Source organism: Procambarus clarkii, chromosome 4, assembly GCF_040958095.1.
Source record: "Procambarus clarkii isolate CNS0578487 chromosome 4, FALCON_Pclarkii_2.0, whole genome shotgun sequence".
In the NCBI taxonomy this organism is placed as follows: domain Eukaryota; kingdom Metazoa; phylum Arthropoda; class Malacostraca; order Decapoda; family Cambaridae; genus Procambarus; species Procambarus clarkii.
Genome location: NC_091153.1, coordinates 40,432,373 through 40,458,162, shown reverse-complemented (window position 1 = coordinate 40,458,162; position 25,790 = coordinate 40,432,373). Strand labels below are relative to the sequence as shown.

General features: G+C 45.0%; 1 protein-coding gene across 6 annotated transcripts; it reads right to left on the bottom strand.

Moving 5' to 3' along the window:
- Positions 1 to 9,404: 9,404 nt before the first annotated feature.
- LOC138369828 (NAD-dependent protein deacetylase sirtuin-2-like) lies at positions 9,405 to 24,817 on the bottom strand. 6 transcript variants are annotated; one of them, XM_069333583.1, is made up of 4 exons: positions 24,700 to 24,817; positions 17,772 to 17,899; positions 17,120 to 17,337; positions 9,405 to 9,530 (listed from the first exon to the last, which is right to left on the bottom strand). In XM_069333583.1, exons 2-4 carry the CDS (start codon positions 17,887 to 17,889, stop codon positions 9,423 to 9,425), a joined length of 444 nt encoding a protein of 147 aa, XP_069189684.1. In that variant the 5' UTR covers positions 17,890 to 17,899; positions 24,700 to 24,817; the 3' UTR covers positions 9,405 to 9,422. The 6 variants fall into 6 exon arrangements, with proteins under 6 accessions (XP_069189684.1, XP_069189695.1, XP_069189697.1 ...); XM_069333594.1 differs by having other exon boundaries at positions 17,120 to 17,334; positions 24,698 to 24,805; XM_069333596.1 differs by lacking the exon at positions 24,700 to 24,817 and adding an exon at positions 24,366 to 24,521 and having other exon boundaries at positions 17,120 to 17,334.
- Positions 24,818 to 25,790: the final 973 nt, after the last annotated feature.

The window sequence follows — 25,790 nt, the reverse complement described above, 5'->3', positions numbered from 1 at the left end:
AATATGCAGCTGAAATTATTCTAGTTATATGAGCCTCTGAAGTTAGGTTTAGTGTTATGGTCACTGCCAGGTATTTTTCTCTAGTTGTTATAGGAAGGTAGTTTCCCTTCATTGTGTATTGGCCTTTTGATCTCCTGACTTCTGATCCCATTTCCATCGCCTTTCACTTGCTAGCGTTGAACTCTAGCAGCCATTTCTCGGACCAGCTCTGCAACCTGTTCAGGTCATCTTGGAGAATCTCTTACAATCCTCATCTGTTTCAACCCCCTTCATTAGCTTTGCATCATCTGCAAACATCAACTAATAAGACTAAACTCCTGCAGTCAATTCGTTTACATAAATGGGGAACAGTATTTGTGTGTGTGTGTAATGTAGGTCAAAATAGCACTCTTCATACCTCGCAGCAAGACAGAATCCACTACATGGAAGTCAAGACTTGGGCATGTCACAGGTGGAAGATAGTATACAAGTGGTTCATGCTTGTGTGAGTCTTTTTTGTTTGGTAAGTGACTGGGAACTCTAAAGCCACATTTTTTTTTCTTTTGCTTTTAGTAACCTGTCAAAGGTTAAGAATGTAACCTATTGTCCCACCATAGCCTTTTTTTTTTTTTTACATAAGTATAACAAAGTAGTGTTTTTTGTTTTTTTTTTGTACACAGGAACAGGTGACTGCTGATTCCCATTAGCAGGCCGAGAGCTTTCCCATCCCATAGTTCATGGTAAGTCTTACCCACTAGCTTCCCTGGAATATGACCCGCCAATCATTTAACAACCAGGTATTCAATAACTGCTGGTGGACAGAGGTGTGCAGGATACGGATCTAAGCCAAACCGCTCGTGGGGCAGGTGCGTTACCGCTACTCCACCAGAGACTCTTGTGGTCTTCGTTCCAGGGAAGGTTAGGAAAGAGGTTGGGTGGTTATAGATGTTATGGCTCATAACACCATCCCAATTGATCTTCCTTGGCTGCCAAGGTGGGAGCCATTTGGCAGGACTGTTGTTCTTAACTAATGCCCGTTGATGTATAGGATCTTTGTACCATACTTGTATTAATGCCTATTGCTATTTCAGGAAAGAGCAATTGCAAAGGCTGTAGTTTTTTGTTACATCTCCATGTTTAGGTACAGGTAGCAAGTGTCATCTTGTCCACGTGTGACTATTGTTCATTTTGGTGTGTGTGTATGTATGTGTGTACGTATGTATTCACCTAGTTGTGTTTGCGGGGGTTGAGCTTTGCTCTTTCGGCATATGTATGTGTGTACGTATGTTGTGCCGCATTCCCAACACTGCATTCATGAGCAATCTGCCTTATTTGGCTTGGGTAATCTTTAATTATGCCATTATTCAACTAAGCACTTTTTCTCACAATAAATCACTAATATTACTCGCTGCCCAACCTGAACTTTCATGAAGGTATTAACTAATATGCTTTCAAATGTCTAAAATGCCATCAGTTAAGTGTAAAGGACATTTCATTCATATAGAAAGCTTACTGCATGGAACTGATTTGTATCCTTTGTACTGTGGACAAGTTTCAAACAGGATCCCTTGCAACCACTGCTCATCAGTGCAACCAAATTATAACAAAAATTAATCGGCTAGAAAAAGCCTCCAGCCAGACGTTACCTACACCCAGGCTTGACTCTTGGATCAAGACGAGCACAAACTCTTCATGACATAACACATCAAGTCAGTAAACCACTTGTTATTAATCTGGGGAATGAAGCAAAAGGGTTAAAGGACAAATCTGTGGCAGTCTTCTATCTCCAACTTTATAAACAGAGAGAAAGGGGCAACTGACAAAGATGTCCAGAGAAATGCCACACATGAGCAAGCCATTGCTATGGACAACAATCTACTCGGTCCACGACAAGGAAGGTATGAGCAGGAACCTACACAATTCCCTGCGGAGGATGTAAGAACAGGGCGAGGGGCTCATGAAGACAAGAAATGATGAACCTTTATATGCGTGGCTAATGCTCACCTACGTTTCCACTGTGACAAATTGTCTACATTATGACTTGGAATATAAATAAAAGTTCATAATCAATTAGGAAAGTAGATACAGGAAAGAGTGACCAGAGGTGGTTCACAAAATTGTGAACCAGTTAAAACAGAACCGAGAAATGTTTAACATTCTGATCCTCCATGGGAAACTACATGGAGGTAAGGTAATTATCAAAAGAAGGCACCAAACCGGGAAGGCTATGTAGCACCATCAAAGTGCGAAATAATCAGAGGGCGCTAAATATCACCAAGAATGCCAATACGAGAACAAAAACGCATAAGGCGAACGATATCAAAAGTATCCGATTCACCTAGAATTCTATCGAGGGACAAGTGACCGCGAGGGACGGTCGGAAAGCAAGACACACGCTCGCCTGGAAGTCAGGACATTCAACAAGTATATGCACAACTGTAAGAGGGACAACGCAATTCGGACAATAAGGAGCAGGGGCGCTCCATTAAGTGACCGTGGGTTAAGCGGGTATGACCAACCCGCAGCCGTGCCAAAGCAGTTTCCCACCGCCGGTTACGGTGGTAGGAGGAAGGCCACGGGGACACACTACGTTTGAGAGTACGCAGCTTGTTACCAACCACAGAGGACCAACAACCCTGCCAACGGGCAAGAATGGAAGAATGAATAACAGGATAAAAGTCGGAATAAGGAATACTTTACGGGAGATGGGACAAGAACGGATAGCTTCCTTAGCGGCAGCATCCGCACGCTCATTGAAAGAAACACCAATATGGCTGGGAACCCAGCAAAACTCTACTGATTTAAATTTACTAGAAATAAGAAACAGCCAATGTTGAATCTCGATGACCACCGGATGGACAGGATTAAAGGACCCTAGAGCCATGAGGGCACTACGAGAATCAACTACAACCACAAAGGAGGAATGAGAATGAGAAAGCAAGAGACGAAGAGCATAGAGAATAGCATAAAGTTCTGCCGTAAAGACGCTAGCCTCTGAAGGGAGGCGACACATATAAGTACGGTCAGGAAAAACAACAGAGTAGCCCACACCGTCCGCAGACTTAGACCCATCAGTGAAGATGGAAATAGAGTGGGAGTGCGAAGAAAAGTGCTCAAGGAAGAGGCTTTTCAGAATAGTAGGAGGGGTAAAGGCTTTAGTAATACAAGTCAAGGACGTACAAAACTTGGGAAGGGGGACTCTCCACGGAGGTAAGGAAGGAACAATACGAGGAGAAACATTAGAAATATGAACAGAAAGAGAATCCTGTAAGCGAGATAACCGGACAGAAAGTGGGAGACAATGAAGAGGAACAGGAACCACAGGAGGAGGAAAAGTCAATGCACGACAGAGGCGAGAGGAAGGATGTTGGAAGGACCGCGCAAGATAGCGAAGACAGTAGCGATCACGGCGGTCCTGAAGAGAGAGAAAGCCAGTGTCAACATACAAACTAAGGGCGGGAGTCGAACGAAAGGCACCAGAGCTGAGACGCAACCCAGTATGGTGCAAAGCATCAAGACGGCGAAGAGTAGAAGGAGAAGCAGAAGAGTATGCAGGGCAACCATAATCGAGTTTAGACAGGACGAGAGAGGAGTGCAAATAGAGGAGCGTGCGCCTATCCGCTCCCCAAGAAGTATGGGACAAAACCTTAAGGAGGTTAAGGGCCTTAGAGCATTCAACTCGGAGGTAAGAGATATGGGCTGACCAAGACAAACGAGTGTCAAAGACTAACCCCAAAAGCTTCGCGGAATCCCTGTACACAATGGGATGACCATAAAGCGACAAAGAGGGACGAAGAACGACATGCTTCCGAGTAAAAGTCATAGCACAAGTCTTAGACGCAGAGAACTTGAAGCCATGATCGGTGGCCCAAGACGACACGGCATCAATCGCAAGTTGAAGCCGCTGTTGAAGGAGAGGGGAATCATCACCCCGACAGCAAAGGGTAAGATCATCAACATAGAGAGCAGAGAAGACGCCAGAAGGAAGAGAGGAAAGAAGACCGTTGAGGGCAACTAGAAAAAGAGTAGTGCTCAGAACACTACCCTGGGGTACACCCTCACTGCTGAAAAGGGCAGAGAGCAGTACCAAGCCGCACACGAAAGGAACGACGAGAGAGGAAGCTCCGGAGGAAGAGAGGGAGGTTCCCACGAAGGCCAAAAGAATGAAGTTGAGACAGAATATGATACCGCCAGGTAGTGTCGTAAGCCTTTTCCAGGTCAAAAAGGACGGCAACAACGGAGGTCTTCGCAGCAAAAGCAGTACGATATAGACCTCCAAGTTCACCAGGACATCTGTTGTGCTGCGGCACTTGCGAAAACCAAATTGAGAAGGGGAGAGGTGGCGATAGTGCTCTAAGAACCACATCAAACGAACGTTGACCATACGTTCAAAGAGCTTGCAGACACAACTCGTGAGAGCAATAGGGCGGAAGTCCTTGGGGATGACCCGAGAGACCCTGGTTTCCGAACAGGGAGGACAACAGCATCGAGCCAGTCTTCAGGGACTGACGACGACTCCCAGACCCGATTGTACAGACTCAGTAAATACTGAGACGTGCACGGAGGGAGATGGCGAAGCATTTCATAATGAATGCCATCGGAGCCCGCTGCCGTAGAACCACAAAGGGCTAGGGCAGATTGAAGTTCAGAGAGAGAGAAGGATCATTATAGGGAAGGTGAAGATAAGTACAGAAATTTAAAGGACGAGATTCAAGGAGAGGCTACGAAGAAGGAAGGATTGGGGGAGATGAGAACCAGAACTAACAGAGGAGAAATGGGAACCCAGTTCGGTCGCAACCTGCAACGGGTCCGCCACAAGAGTACCATGAAGGCGAAGGACCGGTGAGACATCGGGAACGAACTTACCCGCAATCTTGCGGATACGCTTCCAGACCAGTGGAAGAGGAGTTTCGGACGTAACGGTGGAGACATAAGACTCCCAGCAAGCACGTTTAGCCGCACGGATGGTCCTACGGGCCACCGCACTCGCCTTCCGAAACAAAAGAAAAGACTCAACCGTCTGCCGGCGGCGATGTCTCTTCCAGGCTGCACGCTTACAGCGGACAGCCCGAGCACAGTCCATACTCCACCAGGGAACCACTTCCGCGTTCCCCGAGAGGAAGAGCGAGGAATAGAGTGGAGGGCAGCGTCAAAGACAGTGTCATGAAAAAGAAGGAGGGAGAGAGGGAGAGGTCAAGCACGGAGAGTAAAGAGGCGCCAGTCAGCCTCGGCAAACCGCCACCTAGGGAAGGAGAGAGGAGGGCAAAAGGAGAAAAAAGTGACAAGGATAGGAAAATGGTCACTGCCATGGAGGTCATCAAGGACTCGCCACCCGAAATCTAAGGAAAGGGATGACGAGCACAGAGAAAGATCGAGACAAGAAAGGGAGCGAGTCCGAGAGTCCAAATGAGTGGGCTCACCAGAATTAAGAAGGGACAGGGAAGAAGAGAGGATGAAAGGTTCAAGGAGGCGACCCCGGGTGTTTGTCAGCACATCACCCCAAAGGGCATGACGACAATTGAAATCACCCAGCAGGAGCACAGGCTCCGGCAAGGAGTCTAGGAGGTGTTTAAGATCGGGAAGAGAAAGTGGGACAGTGGGGGGTAGATAAAGAACAAACCGTGTACCATCTACACAAAGATACGGGCGGCAGAACAGTGGAGAGGCGAGGAAAAAAGTAAGGGGACAAAGGGAACATCGGAACGAATCAAGAGAGCAGAAGAATTATGGACCGAGGGGAGAGAAAAGAATAGCCACGGAAGCTACCAGGACGAGAACCAAGCATCGGCTCCTGGAGACAGACACAAAGGGGCGAAAACTGTGAAATGAGAAGTTGGAGGTCAAGGAAATTGGCGTAAAATCCACGGATGTTCCACTGGAGAAAAGACATCAGCAAAGAGAGAGAGGAGAGCAACAGAGAGCAAAGAAGAAACAAAGGTGAAGAAGGAACACAGCACGCTAAAAAAGCAGAGTCAGGATCAGGGTCAGCGAAGTCAGGGTTAGGGGGCATGGGTAAACTGAGTAAAGAAGGAGGGCAAGAAGCAGGAGGACGGATCAAAGGTGGACGAGCAGGGTCTGGAGGAGAAGGAAGGGGAGGATGGGGGGCAGAAAGAGGGGAGCGCACCTCAGCAAGGGCAGTAACCGAGATGGAACCAGGGGCTAAAGAAACCCCCACAGTAGGAACAGGGGGCACCACCACCGAAGCGGGAGGGGAAGGAATGATAGAATCAGAGAGGGGGTGAAGAAGAAAGCGAAGCTTTCTTACCGACAGGGGAGGAGGAAGGAGAGGAGCCAGGTTTCCGCTTCTGACTCAAAAGATACAGGCGTCCCAGCAGCAACGTACTGGGCAACAGACTCCAGTGTCTCGATAGGAGAAGAAGATCGAGAGCGAGCACCAAACCATCAGGAGAGCGATGGACGTCGGCCCGCACAGTCAGGCAGCGTGCAGAGCCAGGAGATGGAGGAGAAGGACTGGAAGGAGGACTAGAAGGAGAGGAAATAGAAGACACAGGAGACGTGACAGACTGGGTAGAAAAGAAGGGGAGCCCTAGACAGAGAACCAGGAGGGGACCCTTCGGAACAGAACGGAGGGAAACAGGGGAGGTGGGGGTGGGTGTGTCCGGGTCTAAGGCTCGGAAGCGGTTGTGAGACTGAGGAAGGCGGGAAGGACGAGGAGAGGAAGAGCGCACCACGCGAGCATAGGAGACACCGGCGAAAGAGGGAAGACGATGAACTTGGCGCCGAGCCTCAGGAAAAGACAAACGGGTCTCGGTGCTTCAAGCTGAGGACAGCCGCCTCAAGTTTGTAGCGAATACACGCACGGGAGAAAGTAGGGTGGGCCTCACCGCAATTGAGGCAGCGGGCCTGGGAAGAAAGTGCACTCTAACTTGGAGTGACCCTCACTTCCACACAGGGGACAGAGAGAGACAGGACTAGAGCGTTTGAGGGTACCATGCCCAAACCTCCAGCACTTACCGCAGAGCCTCGGAGAGGGAACATATTCCTGAACGGAGCATCTGACACCAGCAAGAATGACAGAGGGCGGAAGGGACCTACCATCAAAGGTAACCTTCACAACCCTAAGGGGCAGACGGCGATGACCACGAGGGGGACGAGTAAATGTATCCATCTGGAGTACAGAATGACCCTGAGCCTCGAGGATATGCTTGATATCCTCGTGGCAGTCCTTGAGATCCCTAACACCGGTCGCAACATGGTGCGGGAGGAGAACAGTGCCAACACTGGCATTCAATCGGGCGTTCTTCGAGACCCGAACAGGGGTCTCGCCCAAGGCAGGATAAGGCGGCCAAGCGGGCGGCTGCATCCTGAGAAGGAGCAGCAACGACACGGGGTACCAAGACGAGTGGGGTTGAAGGTGATAGAGGCATCCACGGAATCGACAAGATGCCTATGAAGGGAAAAATCATCAGGAGGAGTTGAATCCAAAGGTTGGAGGTCAAAGTATTTAGTCCATGTATCAGGACCAAACAAGCATGGAACGAAGTAGGATGGGAAGGGAGCATACGAGAGCGGCCGTGTCGGGGACGGCGATGAGAACCCTTAGATAGAGACGGGTCGAAAGGTGCAGTAGTCACAAAGGATGGAGCCGTGCAAGGGGACGAGACAGTCACCACAGCAGGCTTGGGGCTTGACCCAACCACAGAGGAGGGAGGGGAGCAGGGAGGAAGAGTCCGGTCTGGGCCTAAACTGGGTCCCGTAGCGGGGGCTACAGATCCCGGTCTTCCAGGACGGTCCGACTCAGGGGCCTGGTCGCCCACCCCATGAGCCTGGGTAATAGAAGGCAAGTCGTTATCCATACAGCAAACCAAACAAAAGAGATGGGACCTGGAACCACGGGATACCACCTACCAGGGCAGCCAGGGAGGCCAAGCGCGGGCCAGTGCTGGAAGGGTGTGTCGTCCCCAGCGGTGCTCCCCCTTTTCAACAGGGGAGTCCTACTACTTCGTTCATTCTCCCACACTGGTGCTAAGACCCCAGTCCCCCTATCGCCCCAGCCTGGACACCCAACCATCCACTCAGGGCGGTCTCTCACAGGCGACCCCTCCAGCGGGTGGTCCGATGGCTCACAAGGCCCCTACATGGTGCCCTTCAGCACGTACACCACCCAAAGAGGGGGAAGGAGAGGGGGCACGGGCAACCCACACCGGTCCCAGGGAGGTGTACGTGAGCCCCTCACCACGGCAAGGAGGCACCACGGAGGGGAACTACATGGAGTTTGCATGTAGTTTGCTTCCCTCTGGACGGTAGAGCGACAGTCTTGCTTCATGCAGGTCGACGTTCAATCCCTGACCATCCAAGTGGTTGGGCACCATTCCTTCCCCCCAGTCCCATCCCAAATCCTTATCCTGACCTCTTCCCAGTGCTATATAGTTGTATGGCTTGGTGCTTTCTCCTGATAGTTCCCTTCCCTTCCCTAATGAATGAAACTGATTCTGATTGAAGCCAGGCTACAGAACACCGATACAATCCCTCTCCATCACTCGGTGCAATAGAGCCCACATGATATTAGCTTTAGTAGACTTGGGAGGGCTCGGTCACAACAAACCACACTTGAACAAGAAGGCTTACCCTCGAGTGGAATAATTCTCTTCACAAGTTCTCTATTGCTTCAGCACCTTTCTTTAGTTACAACCTGTGTATGATATCAATATTTCTTTATTAACTACCTTCCCTTCATTTTCAAAGATGTGTACAGTTCGCTTCCCATGGCTGCTTGTCCAGAACTGCCAAGGATTTGCTTCGAAGTTCTGTCACAAAGTTTGTTTCTTGCAAGTGGAATTGACTGATTGCTTGAGATACCAATGAAACTCAAGTGCTGCTGTGGAGTTTGTTAATGCTGGTTTATCCGTTTTCAACCATACATGGTTTATTAAACCTTACTCGTATTAATGATATGATAAACGCATAAATGCGTTTATGACTTCTTTGGTTATACGGTTCTTTACCTTCCTTCTAATATTTTTTACACCTTTTCTGGAGCTGAATGACCCATGAAAGTGTGAAGCTGGTTAATGATTGAAATGCTAATAGTCAAATTCTTACAAATGTTTAAATCCCATATGGTGCTGCTATTAGTATACAATCCATCATCACACCACAGACACTCACGCATGTACATATTGAGGTATTTACACAGGAACTGTACAAACGTCCTCAACAAAACGTAAACAGCCCCCTTCTATGTAGAGTGGACAGGTTTAAGACTTAATATAATACATACATTTTCTAGTAAACCATACAATCTGTATAAATGTCCATGGTGAGAATGGTTTATAGTACAGCAAAGCAAAATCGACTCTTATCTCTGACTACTCAAAACAAAAATTATAAATATATTCAGTAAATCAAAAAGTCTATACTTTAAAAAGTATAAAGATTTCAGACTAATTTGTAGTGATGTTTAAGTGAAAGTCCCACAAAGACTAACCTGCAGATGTTGATATGCCAGCTCCTGCCATGGTTATAACATTCTTGCACTGTCCACTCTTGATGTATTTCACAACACCTTCAATGTTTACCTCTTCCAGTACCTGGAACACACAAGTAAATGGAATAAGAGAAAACGTAACATTAAAGTTGACATTAATCACTCATAAAACAGGAAAACCCTTGATTACCGGGTAATTAAACATTTATTATTAAAACTTCTTCCATGTGTGGCTCTGATATTTGAGTCCATGACACTAAAATGGAACTTTTGTTCAACAACAAACAGAACATTGGAGTGGTAGTAATAATTCTTTCAAGTTACATTACAATTCATCTGAAACTGTAATTGTTGACCCCTCAACTTTTAGTCCAAAATACCTGGCACTGAATGCAAGGAAATGCATTTTACTGGTAGAACCCCAATGGCTCCCAAAAGCTACCTTGTTGAGATTGCTCTTCCACTGCTGGGTCATATCAGTCACAGGAGTTCTGTTTGGGCCTACCAATTCCAAGAGTCAGAACCTTTGTCCCCCCCCCCCCCATCCTCTCACAGAGGCACAGGGAATAAGTGACATTTCCCCACCTCACAGGGAAAGTATCCAAAAGTCATTGAGGTTTTACAGACAACTGCAAGGATCACAGAAAAAGCTCTGAAACTGCCAAACAACTCTGCAAACAATTCAAACAAAACAGCTGGTTCACTCAAAATTAGGTTGAATGTGCTAGTGCCGATATCCGTCATCTCTGAATTGGTTCTGGAGCCATTGAAGAACCTACTGAAAAAAAACGACAAACGTGCACTGAGGAGAGGATTCGGGAAACCATCGGGGCTCTACCAGATAGAGGCAAATCATATTTATATCAATTCAATATTGGATTTTTGGGAAAGCCACTTGGCAGCTTCCTGAAGCTAAATAACCACAGTTAAAAAACATGGGATGCAGCGAAGGAGGTGGTGGTTCTACTTCTCCAGGGAGCAGGAAAACTACCATGAACCGAGACAAAGAAAAGATCCCAGGCCAGGAAACTTGGCTCAAAACAAAATAAATGACCAATTTGGACCAAGGACATTAACCAAATACCAGGCTGCCAGAACCCTGTAAGATTGCCAAAACCCCCCAGCAGAAATATCAACCCAGGACTTGTCAAGTTTTCTGCCACTAAAGCAGTGTACTGTACTTACAAATGTTGTTGGCCCAAGCGCAGACCATAGGTTGGCTAGACTTAATAACACTGCAGATGACAGGATTAATGCGAGCCTTGGAACAGGGACAAAGGAAGCAGGGTCAGCCAACAATGCGTCAACCAAGACAGACCTGGTGGCCCACAGGTAGCAGTGAAGAGCCACTACTGGACACAACAAATTATGCACCCTGCCTGGACCAACAAAGCATCAATCATCAAAGGGGCCCCTTCAGAAGCTACCAAACTCATTCTTCACCAGAAGAAAAGAGCAGGCCGCTGATGAACAAAATGCCCACCAGGGCCAAGGAAGCAGAACCTCCCCCCCTCCCCGCCTTTGGAGAACGCATAAAGCTTCCGCACCCCTTCAGAAGCTACCCGACTCATTCTTCGCCAGAAAAGAAGAGCAGGCCGCTGATGAACAAAGTGCCCACCAGGGCCAAGGAAGCAGAACCCCCGCCTTTGGAGAAGAGCAAGAAGCTTCCCCACCCGGCAGCCAGAGGCAAGAGCTAGCAAAAACACTGCCATGAGAAAGACATCTCTGGCCAAAGGGGACAAACCATGAAGTGAGAAGAGAGAGACATTGAAACCCTGACAAGAGACCAGGACTAAGGAGGAGCATGAGCAAGTCACAGGTGAAAAAATCCACGAAACAACTTGCAGAATAGTACCAAAGACATATTGACGCCGAATACAAGCAACAGTGGCTCTGCATATGCTGAACAATAAGAAGCAACAAAATGAATGCCAGGCAACATCATACTATTGCCATTGAAGAAAAAGACAAGTTGGATGCTAATAATCCCACTACCTGCTCGTCATCCAAATGGTGATACGTAGACCCATGTCAAAAACTCCAGATGCATAGAGCAGAGGTGGTCATACCAGTGAGGTACATCGCCAAGCTGATGTACTGACAGCAGCAGAACCACACAATACATCCGGGTTTGGATATCAGGCTAGAAGAGTTGGAAACCATGGCTGTGCTAGCCATCAAGAAGCCTGAAGGATGACACTTCTTGAGTACAACTCTAGACTGGTAAGAACCCATAGCAACAATTGAACCAGGGGCTGAAAGAGGTGCACCTCAACCAGTCCAGTCAAAAAGCATGCACTGCAAGAGCCTTGTGATTGGGGGAAGACCCGCACATAGCAAGGTGCTGGTATCATGCTAATGCAAAGAGGTCCACCTCTTGGACCTCTTGCAAAGCAAACAGAAGAATGCATCATCAATGGTCTACTGTGGAAATGGAACAAAATAACCCATTTGTTTGAACGAGATAACCCATCTGTGAGAACACTGGAAACACCCTAGATGTGAACTGTGCAGAGAATCAAACACCAAGAATCCAGAAGCTTCATGAAGCATTCAGCTCCAAAGGAAAGCCCCCTGCGGTTCAGGCAATGAACAGCAGCAGTCAGAATGGAGCCTAGAGGAAACTGAATTCTCCTCAGGGCATGCCACATGGACACAAACTCCTGCACAGTACTATTCACCTGAAAGAACAGCGCCAGCCACAGATCCTACGAGGCCTGGCAAGCATTGGTCATGAAGCCCAACCCAAGAACTGAGGCATCTGTGAACACATTGAAAAATGAGGGAGGATGATGCCACAGAACTGAACCTGAAGAGAAGGCTGGCAAAAGTCCACAAAAGGGCAGGTGGGGCCTGTACCCACCATTCCTGGCAACTGCAAAATGGGCAGAACCGGAAAAAACAAGTAGAATGCCCAGAGCCAAACCCTGCCCAGCAGGAATACAACTCAAGAGACACTTTAAGCTCCTCGACCAACCATTCTACCAACTGACAAGTTGCCTGGGGCAATCCAACACCAGACAGTGATGAAGCTGCAGGCAGAGTAAAGCCACCAGAGGAAGGGACAGAGATGCTGACTAAGATTCCCAAATGAGGCCCAGCCAAATTCAAACCTGGGAAGGAACTGACTTCTGCCAGTTCATCAGGAACCTGAGCCTCACAAGCTGAGAAAGTGCCGCTTATGTGGCTTGTTGACATACGGAGTGACTGCGAGCCCAAACCAGCTTCATTTTCCATGAACCTTTCTGTTGTCTGTAAAGCTTCACCGACTTTCTGGATGCTGTCCTCATGAGGTGGCAGATTGTCACTTGCTCCCTGCACTTCTGTGAGGGGACCAAGTTCTGGTTCTGGCTCTGGTTCCCAGTAGGTAAAGTAATTACATCAGTTGCTGGAGTCTTGTTTAAGTGTAGTTACCTAAGTGTAGTTACAGGATGAAAGCTATGCTTGAGGTGTCCTGTCTTCCTAGCACTCTGTGTCGTACAACACTTTGAAACTACTGATGGTTTTGGCCTCCACTACATTGATTAACTTGCTCCAACTGTCTACCACTGTTTGCAAAAGTGAACTTTCTAATGAACAAACATCAACTTTCTAATGTTTTTTGGCAGCTTTGTTTAGTTAGCTTAAATCCATGACCTCTTGTCCTTACAGAAAAATTCTTGAATCCTGGAACTATATAAATTTTATAGATTCCTATTACTGTTTTGTGCATAGTGATCACATCGCCTCTTTCTTCTGTCTTCTAGATTTGGCGTATTTAATGAATCTAACCTCTACTCGTAGCTCTTGTCTTTCAGTTTCAGAACCCATTTTGTTGCATGTCTTTGCACCTTTTCCAGTTTGTTGATGTGTTTCTAGATGTATGGGCATCATACAACCACTGCACATTCCAATGTTGGTCTCACAAAGGTGGTGAGAAATGTGACCCAGTTGTGGGGAGCAATCTCGGCAATGTAGCTTAAGGGAGCACCGAGGGGCTTCCCCAGAAAATGGACTGAAAAATGTGAAGATTAGACAAGAATACAACAGTGCCTTTAAATTTCTTCACCACCACCTACCATTTTCCCAATCACTGGAATATTTTCATGAACTCCCACCCGTCTTGTTTTTACACTAGCCTCTCGTCAAAATAGCTTACTCTTTTCTGTAACGTTTTTTCACATCTTTCCCATGCTTCTTATTCCTTTACATTCTTTCTGTCTAATCTCTTTACATACTATACCAATTACTCTTATCATACTTCATCTCTTTCTCTCTCTCTTTCCCCTACTACTTGCATCCACAGAATCACCTTTTCGTCCTCGAAAAGAGGGGGGTTGCAAGAATCACCTACTCTTGCAACTTCCACGACCCACCGAGCACAATTCTACATTCGTCACATTATTCTCAAGGCGCACTCCCACTTTACTAGTCATTTCACCCAAAATAATGATTCCATAAGTTGACCAGACCACACACTAGAAAGTGAAGGGAGGACGACGTTTTGGTCCCTCCTGGCCCATTCTCAAGTCGATTGTGTCGACTTGAACGTCGTCGTCCCTTCCCTTTCTAGTGTGTGGTTTAGTCAACTCCTCGTCTGCAAGTGGTTCCATAACTTCTTGGTATCAAACCAATTTCACTGTCTAAACAACTCCCCCATCAATTCGAATGATTAATTCTCTCACTTATCATCACAATCACCCCGTCACCTGAACCCTTTCAAACTAAAATTTCACATGCAAGGGAAGGGAACTATCAGGGGAAAGTGCCAAGCCATTATGACTATATACACGACTTGGGAGGGATCAGGATAAAGATTTAAAGATTTGAGGGGGGGGGGGGGGGGATTTCATTGTCATCTACTAACCTTGACTTATTAAAATATCAAGTCCATCCCAACCCCTCTCACTCCTGCTCCTTTAATCCTTATCCCATTCTCACTGGGTAAAAATACACAAGATATTAAGGAAGTGAATATGTAACATACTGCACTTAATTTCAAATAAATAAATATATTCAGTAAATAGAAAATTTCTAAACTTTAAAAAATTACATTACAATATTTTACTGAAGCGAATATATTTAAAACAAATTTAGGATAAGTACATTCGCAGGAAATGCCAAAACCTAAATATAATATACTGTATATATAAAAGAAGACAAAAGCCTTAGCAAATATTGTCATTTCTGGGGGGAGCCCCGTCGGCTCCCCGGAGCTATCCCAGGCTGATATGCTAATGTCAGACTTTGGCATCAGTCATGTGTATGGAGTTCTTAGGCCTACCGGGGACCACGGCCAGAACTGGGCCCCCTCAGAGAGGCAAGGGGAGCAATGGCCTATAGAAGCCCCCGTGTAGTTGGAAGCATTCTGTGTCTGCCATCGACCGGAACAGGCACCCAGAAAGGTAAGTGCCCCAAAACAAACCCCTATTCTGGTTAAAATTGCTACCAAAAACCGAACTAGTGGATAGAACTCCCCAACCGAAAACAAGCAAACTAGTGTGACGTCACACACCGCCGCGCCGCTGTCTGCGAAGCTCCCCCCTCCCCGGGAGGGTGAAGGGGGAGCCCCAGACCCCCCGCGCCGGCTACCCACACCTCAGTTCTTGAGGCTGATGCTATAGGCGATGGTCGTGTGCTCTGGCTCCGGTGTCGCTACTGCACTGTGCTTTGCGTGTGGTGTTGGTTTTTTGGGTGCGAGAGCCAGGAGTTATCTTCAGTACTCGGGCTGCATGCGCCTAGGGCTGCCTTCCCTAGGTGCCCTGTAAGTACTGCCCTTGGGGCTTGGGGCCACCTTCCACAGGCTCCTCGGGGTCTGCCTCTGCTGGTCCGTTTTACCTTTCGGTTTTTCGGCTGCCTGTTGGGCTCTTGGGTGTTCTGTTCTCCCTTGTTACCGGCAGGTAAGAGGCAGTTTGCACTGGTAGGGGCGCAGGGTGCTGCTCAGCTTGTATTTCCCGACATCGCGGCCGGCTCTATTCCTTGGGGTTCGCTGTCCTCTTGCTGGGTTTTGTTTTTCTTTTTGTTTTTGCCTGGTGGGGGGTTCTGTCATTTTCTTCAGTTTGTTTTTGCCCTTCCACTGTTCTCCTCGGTGGCGCCCCCTGCTAGGTCCCCGTGAGTGTACACGTCCCTGGGGTTCAGCTTTAGAAGTTTGCTTGGTAGTTTTGGGCGCCGGTTTGCAGCACCCTGCCTGGGACTACCTGAGCGCGAGTCCTCTTAGAGTAAACGCTCAGGACCCTGGGAATCCCCTAGGGGGCGCGTGGGTCCGATGGATGGACCCCGGAGTCCCCACTCGCTGTGTGCGAGTTTGAGGGTTGCTCGGTCCCCTTGTATCGGGGTGACCCTCATTGTTTTTGCCTCTGCCACGCTGCCTGTTGGGTCGGTGATACTTTCGACCCTGAGTCCTGTGAGTGTTGCTGCTTGCTTGTGACTCAATTTACCCAATCCTCTGATGATTCTATTCGGGTACAGGCGGCGCGTGCGTTGCAGTCTAGGTTTCGTCTGTTGCAACGCGCTCGGTTGGTTGCTTCCCCGGATGCCCCGGGGCTGCCCCGCTTTGCTTTTCGAGACCCGGACTTGGGGGTGGGGGTCGCTTCGATCCTGGTTCAGTCCGCACCTCCTCGTCCTTCCCCTGTGTTGCTTTGGGTCGGCGGTTGCAGCCAGTTGTCTCGGCTTCGAGTTGAGGAGTGAGCGACGACCGCCTCCCGGGTAAGTCCCTCTTTTTTCTGTCTGTGGGTAGTTAGCTCAGGGGAGCCGACGGGGCTCCCCCCAGAAAACCAGCGTTGAATGTAATAAAACGCCATTTTCTGGGTGAGTCCCGGAGGCTCCCCGGCATCCCTCCCTCCCTCCGGTCGGTGGTTTTTCGCGTTTTTGACATCCAGCCTCAAGAACTGAGGTGTGGGTAGCCGGCGCGGGGGGTCTGGGGCTCCCCCTTCCCCCTCCCGGGGAGGGGGGAGCTGCGCAGACAGCGGCGCGGCGGTGTGTGACGTCACACTAGTTTGCTTGTTTTCGGTTGGGGAGTTCTATCCACTAGTTCGGTTTTTGGTAGCAATTTTAACCAGAATAGGGGTTTGTTTTGGGGCGCTTACCTTTCTGGGTGCCTGTTCCGGTCGATGGCAGACATAGAATGCTTCCAACTACACGGGGGCTTCTATAGGCCATTGCTCCCCTTGCCTCTCTGAGGGGGCCCGGTTCTGGCCGTGGTCCCCGGTAGGCCTAAGAACTCCATACACATGACTGATGCCAAAGTCTGACATTAGCATATCAGCCTGGGATAGCTCCGGGGAGTCTCCGGGACTCACCCAGAAAATGGCGTTTCATTACATTCAACGCTGGTTTTTTTTTACACAAAATTTCTTATGATATTATTTTCCCATAGTAAAAAGAGATGTAAATATTCAAATAGAATTAAGAGTGCACTGTACATTATATATAATTAAATACAGAGAAAAACTAATGGTAGTTTACCAACTCTTGGCTTTTTAAATTTATAAATAATTTGAAGTGCATAAAGCTTTTTTTCAAGTGACTGAGAGAGCAAATTTATTTATTGTATCAACGTTACTTAATCATAAAATGTATATTAAAACCATTTTGGATCAAATGACAAAATTCGTCATGAAACAAGTGTCAAAATTCATCCAATATTTTTTAAATAAAAGCAGTCGCCAAAAATGTTAACGTTCACGTTCATATGGAAAAACAACCAAAACTTACTTGCGGTGTGTCTGCACCTCCACTCAGGTGAAGTTTATTCATCAAGAAATTCTGAAGCATACTCATGAATCCTTCCTTATCTTCCTCCCCCTCACTCCCATCGTAGTCCTCATCCTCGTAGTCCTCATCACTGTATTCCTCATCACTATCTTCCACCTCCAGCTTTGCGCTGGGGTCTCTCATCCCACCAATAGCACCTTCACACTCCCCAGTTCCTGCTGCAAGAATAGTTTATTGTTATCTCTCTCCCATGAACCTAACTCACTCAGCTGTTTCTAATAATACTGTACAACATTTTATAATAAAGCATTTTATTCTTGAAAGAACACTTACATTTGAAGATATTTCTCATTGGAATAAATCTGTATTCAATACACTTAAAAAGAAAGTTGCCATTAGCAATATTTATGACTTATTTCATGGAAATGTCATGTCAATTACCTTGATAAAATCTTAATTCTGTATTCTATGGTCTTGCAATTCCCTAAAAATTGGCAATTTCTGAAATATTAATTCTTAATCCTTTCAGAATTGTATATAAACTTAACCTTCACATTGACGGAAAAGGGTTGGAGCAAGGATGTCTTCACACATCTTGATAAACAAAACCTGTCATGTTATATACAAACTGCAATACATGTACAATACTCACTCGCACTTTCATCTTTCTTTTCTGTAGGAGCATCCTTCTCCACTTGGCCTTCTGCCACCTTGGGGGTTTCCTTTTCAGTTGGCTGCTCTGCAGTCTTGCTTCCTTCACAGTCGGCCATTGTTACACACCTTTAGAGATGAGAAATCCCTAGGATTAAGCTTAGGAAATTTCGTATACATATGTCACAAATGGTATAATTGATAGAGAGGTAGGAGAAAGCAGAGACAGTTTGCCACTGTGTCCTAGTATGTCCATCCCCAGAAACATACAGAACTGTAGTCCGCAGGCAGATAACAGTGCACCTGACTGATATAGGAAAATGCTCTTCATAAATTCCCTTAGCTGATTTTTGCTTTTGTTTAGCCTATTGCATGTAGCAAAATAAGTATACAGTATAAATGCTTTCCAAAACATGTATTCAGTTGCTTATTTAGCATTCATTAAAGCAAGGTAATTACCTAAGTGTAATTACCTAAGTGTGAGATGACAGGATGAGAGCTACGCTCATGTGTCCCGTCTCCCTAGCACTGTCATATAACGCTTTGAAATTACTGTACTGACGGTTTTGGCCTCCACCACCTTCAACCAACCACCACCTTCAGGTTTAACCATTCTGATGCTATTCAATTGCAATCTGGCAAAAAATCCATGCTCCCTATCAATATTATTAACTTTTCCAAATTGTGTAATGTTCGACCAGGTCCGCAAATCCGTCTCTGGGAACGGATTCCATTTGAAAAAGGAGGTAATGCATCACTGTATATGCCCTTTCTACTGCAACTCACCGCAGAACTTGTCTTCTTAAAATGTTTATAATTTGACCACGAAGAATGATCAAGGCCAACAATTACTTTGAATCACATAGTTAAGCTGTTTCCTGAATGGAACATAAGAGTCTTGACTACATTCAAGCTTAGCATCACATGTAGTAATGTAGCCTGTTGACCAAACCACACACACTAGAAATTGAAGAGATGATGACGGTTTGGTCCGTCCTGGACCATTCAGTAACATAGGTTTATATAAATAAGGATGCACTTATAACATTATTATATTATACATAAACACATTCATTGATCTGGTGAACAGGCATCTCAAGCATGAGAGCCCAATTAACCGCTAACACGGCTCCAATTGCAATCTGCAATTACCTCCCGTGCTCTAATCTCGATAAATATTTTCCCCACTTAATTTGTGAATTTTTTTTTAGCTAAGCACACCACAATGTAAGTCTTTGAAATATCTGTGCCTTTTAAAAGTTAAGAGTCACTCCTATCTGTCTAAGAACTGAACAATAAACTAAAATAATTAGAGAATATAATTTACAATACTTATCAAGATATGTTGCATTGCTCCACTTAAGCTAAGGTCTTGAAATGTCTCATGGGCATTACAGCTCTAATTTGTTGTCATGATAGATTTTGGTAAATTAAGTGTAATACAGAGAACTTGAGCCTGATGTGGTACACGGAGAGACTCCCTCTTCCTGCCCTGTGCTTATAGCTACTATAATTACTTTGAATGTAAAAAAAAAAAAAAAAAAATAATAATAATGTTGCTCTGAAAATAATTCAGGTTTTGCACTAGGCCTAGTATAGTATATGTATGTATGAAGCCTAATATGGTGCTTAATAGACCTAAGATTGGTTAAGTTTTACGTTTGGTTAGGTTCTTTAGTTACTGTTTAACTTATCACAATGCCATTTGAAGTATTTCAATTGTATCAAATATGAATTTTTGTTGATGTATAACTGATCAGTTTAGTGCATTCAACCCAATACATATATTTTTTAACACAAGTGAGTACTGTACAGGAAAAGACTATTACTGACTCCTGTTAACAGGCTGAGAGCTTTTCCTTCCCATAGCACATGGTTAACTTTACTCTGTTAGTTTGCCCTCAAACATGACCTATTAATTTGTATCAAGTTAGGTACCAAGCTAGTGCTAGGTGAACAAGGGAGAAACGTTAAGGATTGGCATCTAATCAATCCTTCCTGACCAGGACTCGAACCCAGACCAAATCACTTGCAGGACAATTGCTTCAGTGTAATTACCAAAGTAATTACAGGATGAGAGCTACACTCCTGGTGTCCCAGCTTCCCAGTACTTGTCTTTCCAGGAGTGCGGGAGTGTGTGTGTGACCACTGTGACATCGGCGCATGCCTGTTCTAAGTATCTCTTTGGAAGATATTTTGAACAAATATCTAAGTCCCAGTCTTAGTGGTCTAAGTGGTCCCGGGTTCGATCCCGGGGGCTGGCGAGAAACAATGGGCAGAGTTTCTTTCATCCTGATGCTCCTGTTACGTAGCAGTAAATAGGTACCTGGGAGTTAGTCAGCTGTTATGGGCTGCTTCCTGGGGGGGTGGAGGCCTGGTCGAGGACTGGGCCGCGGGGACACTAAAGCCCCGAAATCATCTCAAGATAACCTCAAGACAGGATGTATCTAAGAGATAAAACTTGTTCCATCTCTTTTGGAGAATGGGGTGAAATAAAAAGCAGTCTATAGTGTATCACCACAGTGTAGCTGGCTAAGAAAGCTTTCAACAGATACAATACTGAAGACTAAGAAATAATGTATGTGCAGTCCAAATTACTTTAATTTATTATGACTATTGTATTGGTCATAATTATCAATTCATGTATTATGTATAATGCTCATCAGTGCAATACCAGTCTATTTATTGCATACAGTAGATATTTGTTGCTCAGTGATCCCTGAAATGCAGGAATAATTAAATGTCATCCACTTAATTAAAAAAAAATAGTGAAAATGCTTCTTACTTTACTCTGTTGTTGGTGTAGCACATTATAATATTGTTATCAAAAGCCAGTTTTCCCACCACTGCCCATGCTCACATGAATCCTAGTGTATGTCCATACAACCTTATTTACAATTTGCACTTTTCGTCATTTCACAAGAATTACTGTGTGTGCGAAACCTAATATACATTCCCTATTACTGTACAGTCAAACTGATAGCCATGATACAGTTTCATCTTGGAAGCAGCTTCTGCCTCATCTGGATCAGTGCTATTTGTTTTTTTTAATATGAGATCTTACATTCTTGTAAAGCCACTAGCACTCATAGTATTTCAGGCAGGTCCTTAATCCAAATTTTCCCCGGAATACGACCCACCTAAACGTTTATCGAGCAGGTATCCATTTACTGCTGGGTGAACAGAGGCTACAGATAAGGATTATCATCCCTGGCCAGGATACAAACCCAGGCCAAAGTGCTCGCAAAGCGCTGGGCAAGTGTCTTTCCACTATACCACGGGGACAGCATGGGATCTTTCTTTTCTCAGCTAAGATGATGTAGCCTAGATACATGGTGTTTATGTGTTTAATAGTTACAAAATATTTTGAGTGTAGTATACCCAGAGGTATGAATAATTACTATATTGTATCAACAACATAGTTGATATATTTAAAGGGTCCCGGTAGTACTGTACAGTCGTCTTATTTTCAATCGAGAATTCTGGGTTCAAATCCCGGTCGAAACAGAAATGGTTGGGCACATTTTTTATCACCTAAAGCTCCTGTTCACCTAGCAATAAGCAGGTACTCAGGAGTTAGTCAGCTTGTTGTGGGGTTGCTTCCTGGGCGTGGTCAGTAATTCAAACGGGAGGGGGGGGGGGGGTTTTGTTCTTCGATATAAGTTTAATGTGTATGAATACACGCTGGCTGCCTGTTCCCCGACACAATGCATTATTAATTTTTTATTGGACCTTCTAGGCACATTAGCAAGACAATGATTAATACATTGGATATGGTAGTGCTGAAGACACCTCAATAGACTGTGAACTAGACACTGTAGCGCAGGCATGTCAAACGTGTGGCCCGAGGACTGCATGTGATCCCTTGCAAGCTTCCGTTACTGAAAGTTATGAACTCGGTCGAATGATCACCATGAGTTGGAAATCTTACGGTGAAGGAGATTTTGTAAAGCAATGTCTTGTAAAACTGGCTCATTGTATCCAGAGAAAGCACACTTATTCAAAGATATTTCATTAACCAGGAACACAGTTGCTGAACGGATTGATTATATGTAAGGTGATTTTAAACAACAGTTGAAGGCCGCCTAATCAAGATTTGAGCATTTTTCTATTGCTATTGATGAGACCGTTGATATCACTGAAATAGCACAGCTTGCGGTCTTCATCATGACCTATGACAGTGAATTTAATATTTATAAAGAACTGCTTGAACTGATCACCATGCATAATACTACAATAAGCTAGGACAGCTTTGAGAAAGTCGAGCAGGTTCTACATGACTATAGTTTGGATTTGAGTAAACTTGCATGCTTATCTACCAACGGTGCTGTGAATATGGTGGGCAGATATAATAGTGTTGATGCCAAGTTATGAACAAAAATAAAAAACTTGCATCCAGATTCATCATCTGCACATTTTCACTGCATTATTCTCATCAGCAAAATTTATGTTCAAGGATTTTAAAATTGGATCATGTGCTTAGTTTGGTCACAAAGACAATGAACTATATCAGAAGCCGTGCTCTCAACCACCGCCAATTCAGCCAGTTGTTGGCAGATATGGATAATCAATTTACCAATGTTCTATTCTACACAGAAATCTGTTGATTGTCATGTCACAAAGTACTGAGAAGATTTTATTTGCCAAGACAAGAAATAATTGTGTTTTTGGAGATGAAAGATCAAAACACAGAGGAAATAAAAGATGAAAGTTGGCCCCAGGATCTGGCTTTTGCTGTGGACATCACTGCACAATTAACCGATCTTAATTTGAAATTACAAGGTAAAAACAAACTCATCACTCAGATGTATGATGATATAAAGTGCTTCATTACAAAACTAAGCTTATGGAGGTCACAGTTGTCAAATGAAATCTTAGTTCATTTTCCTACTTACCTTACCTTGAGGTAAGGTAAGGTTCACAGTCCTAAGTGCAAAGAGCCGAAAAAACGCTTCCAATACTGAGTCTGTACTTAGCTTTGCTAAGTACAGACTTAGCAAAGTACAACAAAGTACAACTTAGACTTTGCTAAGTACAACACTTGCCCTACTTAGCTTTGCTAAGTATAACAGTCACCTGGAATTGTTATCAAAGGAATTTCAGGAAAAATTTTGTGATTTCTCATCTTTTGAACACCACTTTACATTATTCTCAGCACCATTCACCTTTTATATTGCCAAGGCAGGAGAAAGCCTGCAGATAGAACTATTAGAAATGCAGTCAGATTCTACACTCAGAGCAAAGTATCTTATTGTGGGGATACCTGGTTTCTTATCATACCTTCAGGAAAAGTTTAAAAACTTTAGAAAGTTTACCACAAGGATTATGGGAATGTTTGGTTCTACCTATGTGTGTGAACAATTATTTTCCTTCGTGAAATCAACAAAAATCTTCTCAGAGAACAAGGCCGACTGATCAACACTTCTGACTGATCAACATTTGACTGATCAACACTTCTGACTGATCAACATTTGACTGATCAACATTTGACTGATCAACACTTCTGACTGATCAACATTTGACTGATCAACACTTCTGACTGATCAACATTTGACTGATCAACACTTGTCATTTCCGATCAAAGTGGGAACTACACAGACATTTCAGCCAGACATAGCAAAAATTGTCATTAAAAAAAGGTGTCAAGCCTCAGGACAAAACACTAAAAATGATTGAATAATTGTAAATAAATTTTCATTTTGAACTGATGTAATTTTTGTACAATGTATTTGTTGCTGTTGCATAGAAGTCTATGGTGCCCTTAAAAAAAAGATTTTGTTTTTTTGTTAAACTACAGTACAGTACGTCATTACTTTGCATTCATGAGTGTGGCTAGCCGTTAAACCATTTATATTCACATTGTATATTTCTAAGTTTAAGTAAGAAAAATATTCAGCAATAGTTTGTATTAAATGACTTCCGTTGTGGTGTGGCCCTCATGACAACACAAATGTGACCCATATGGCCCTCGGAGGGCATCCTGAGCTAGACATACCTGCTCTAGAGTGCCCAGTTCACAGTCTATTGTTACACTCCGGTGCCCTTAAAACAGTGCACATACACTACCTTCGATATTGGGATGCTGCACTTCCCTTGAATACAATCTCTGCTAATTATCCAACAAAAAATTAATCTTCCTTTTAACTGGAGAACCGATTAGTGTCTGGAAATGGCCGCCGGACACTACAATTAGTCTATACAACTCTCCACCTCGCTCAGTATGATGCAAGTGTACTCACCTAGTGTGTGTGTCTCTCACCATGAGACTCACTGACACAATTGTCACAAAAGAAAAAAAAACAATTGCAAAGCGGTTCTTTGTGTTAAGACTTTTTTGTTGGCCAGACAAACAGCAGCCTTGGCTGCTGGAGCTCAAGTCAACCTATCTTAACATATAAATATTTCCTTCATAATTTAAGAAAATACATTACAAATGCTACCTAAAAACACTTAGATTCATAGTATTAAAGCTGATCACATTGGTGTAGCATGACAATAAGGCTAAAATAAATAAACTTTCACAAATGGGGGGAGAGAGAGAAGAGAAGAGGGGGGGGGAAAAAACAGAAAAAAAATATCTTTGCTTATATCTCACTGCAATAGAAGATGTGTCGTCCAATAACGGCAAGCTGGAACGGGCTAAACAAAATGGCGATAAAGGCCTGTAGAGAAGCTATATTATGGCATGTGTGGCCAGAGGGACACAGCACACGCAGTCTCTGCCACACAGTATCCTTCACAAAGAGGAATTTCCCCCCCATCCCCCCTAATGGTGGGGCCGCCCTGATTCCCCCACCCCACCACACTTCCTAAATTATTTCCCACTCCAGCTACCCTCCTCCACCTTGACAGTCGGATTAAAAGGCCGCCTGGGCACTGGTAGAGGGCGCCGTGTAGCGCGGGGAGGGCCAACTGGTAATTAGACAGACCTGAAGAAGCAGCCGGTGACAGAGGAGTGAGCTACCGAGCCTCGACCACCTGAGGGAGAGTTGTGTTGTTATTGTTGTTGCCCAACTTGGGGCGCTTACACGCCGACACCGACGCTCCCTCATAGAAAACGAGATCATGATGTATAAATTCAAATTGTTATTTGTTTTCACTGATCTCCACTATATATTTTTTAGTCAAAAATCCAGATTTCCTTTATAATGAATTGTGGGGTTCAGTCCCTCAGCCCATTATGTGCCTCTGTAACCCTTTCCACTACCTCCCCCAAGATGGGTATAGGGTGCATAATAAATGAACTAAACTGACTAACTCTTTATAATGATTAACTTGGAGTATATAATTTAATCTAAATATGTGTACAAATATTATGTACTCGAAACGATTGATCGAATCGCCCCCTCCCCCCTCAATATTTTCATTTATTTCCCCTAGGTAGCAAGTCTTCAGCAGTATTAGTTAATTAATTAATAATCCTTGGTTAATTCAATGACAAACTTAATTTAATTTTTGCATTCCATGAAGAGGAAGACCAGTGGTTGCCACACTCCTATTGGCCCACCCCTCCACCTATAAATCCTTGAGTCATTATGGCTATTTGTATATAAATATATGTGGAAAAGGCCCCGTATTAGTTTATGAATACAAATTGGCCGCCTACTCATCTAAGTTTTGTGAAGTTAACTCGTAATATCTTTGGTGACGTTCCCTCTTGGGAGAAAGGGCGTGTGAGGGGGGGGTGGGTGGGGTTGATGGGGGAGGTTAATGGGGTGTATTGGTGGGGGAGGAGAGGGAGGTCTCCATCTTGGAAGTGTTGGTGGGGGTCTTGTGGGGGTGAGAGAAGTTGCTTACAACATCCATTGCGCCGAGGTTAATGCCACGACAAATTATTTTTTTTATAAGTATACAAATGGTAAATCTTGAAATGAAGTCACTATATATATATTTAATGTTTGTGTGTAGGCTTGTCTCCGTCAGTCACTTTGGGTGTAGGCAGTGTTGGTGTTGGTGATGGCCGCCTGTGGCGCATGTGGGCCGCCATGGTGGGCCCGGCCATGCGGTCGCCGTCTTGCTC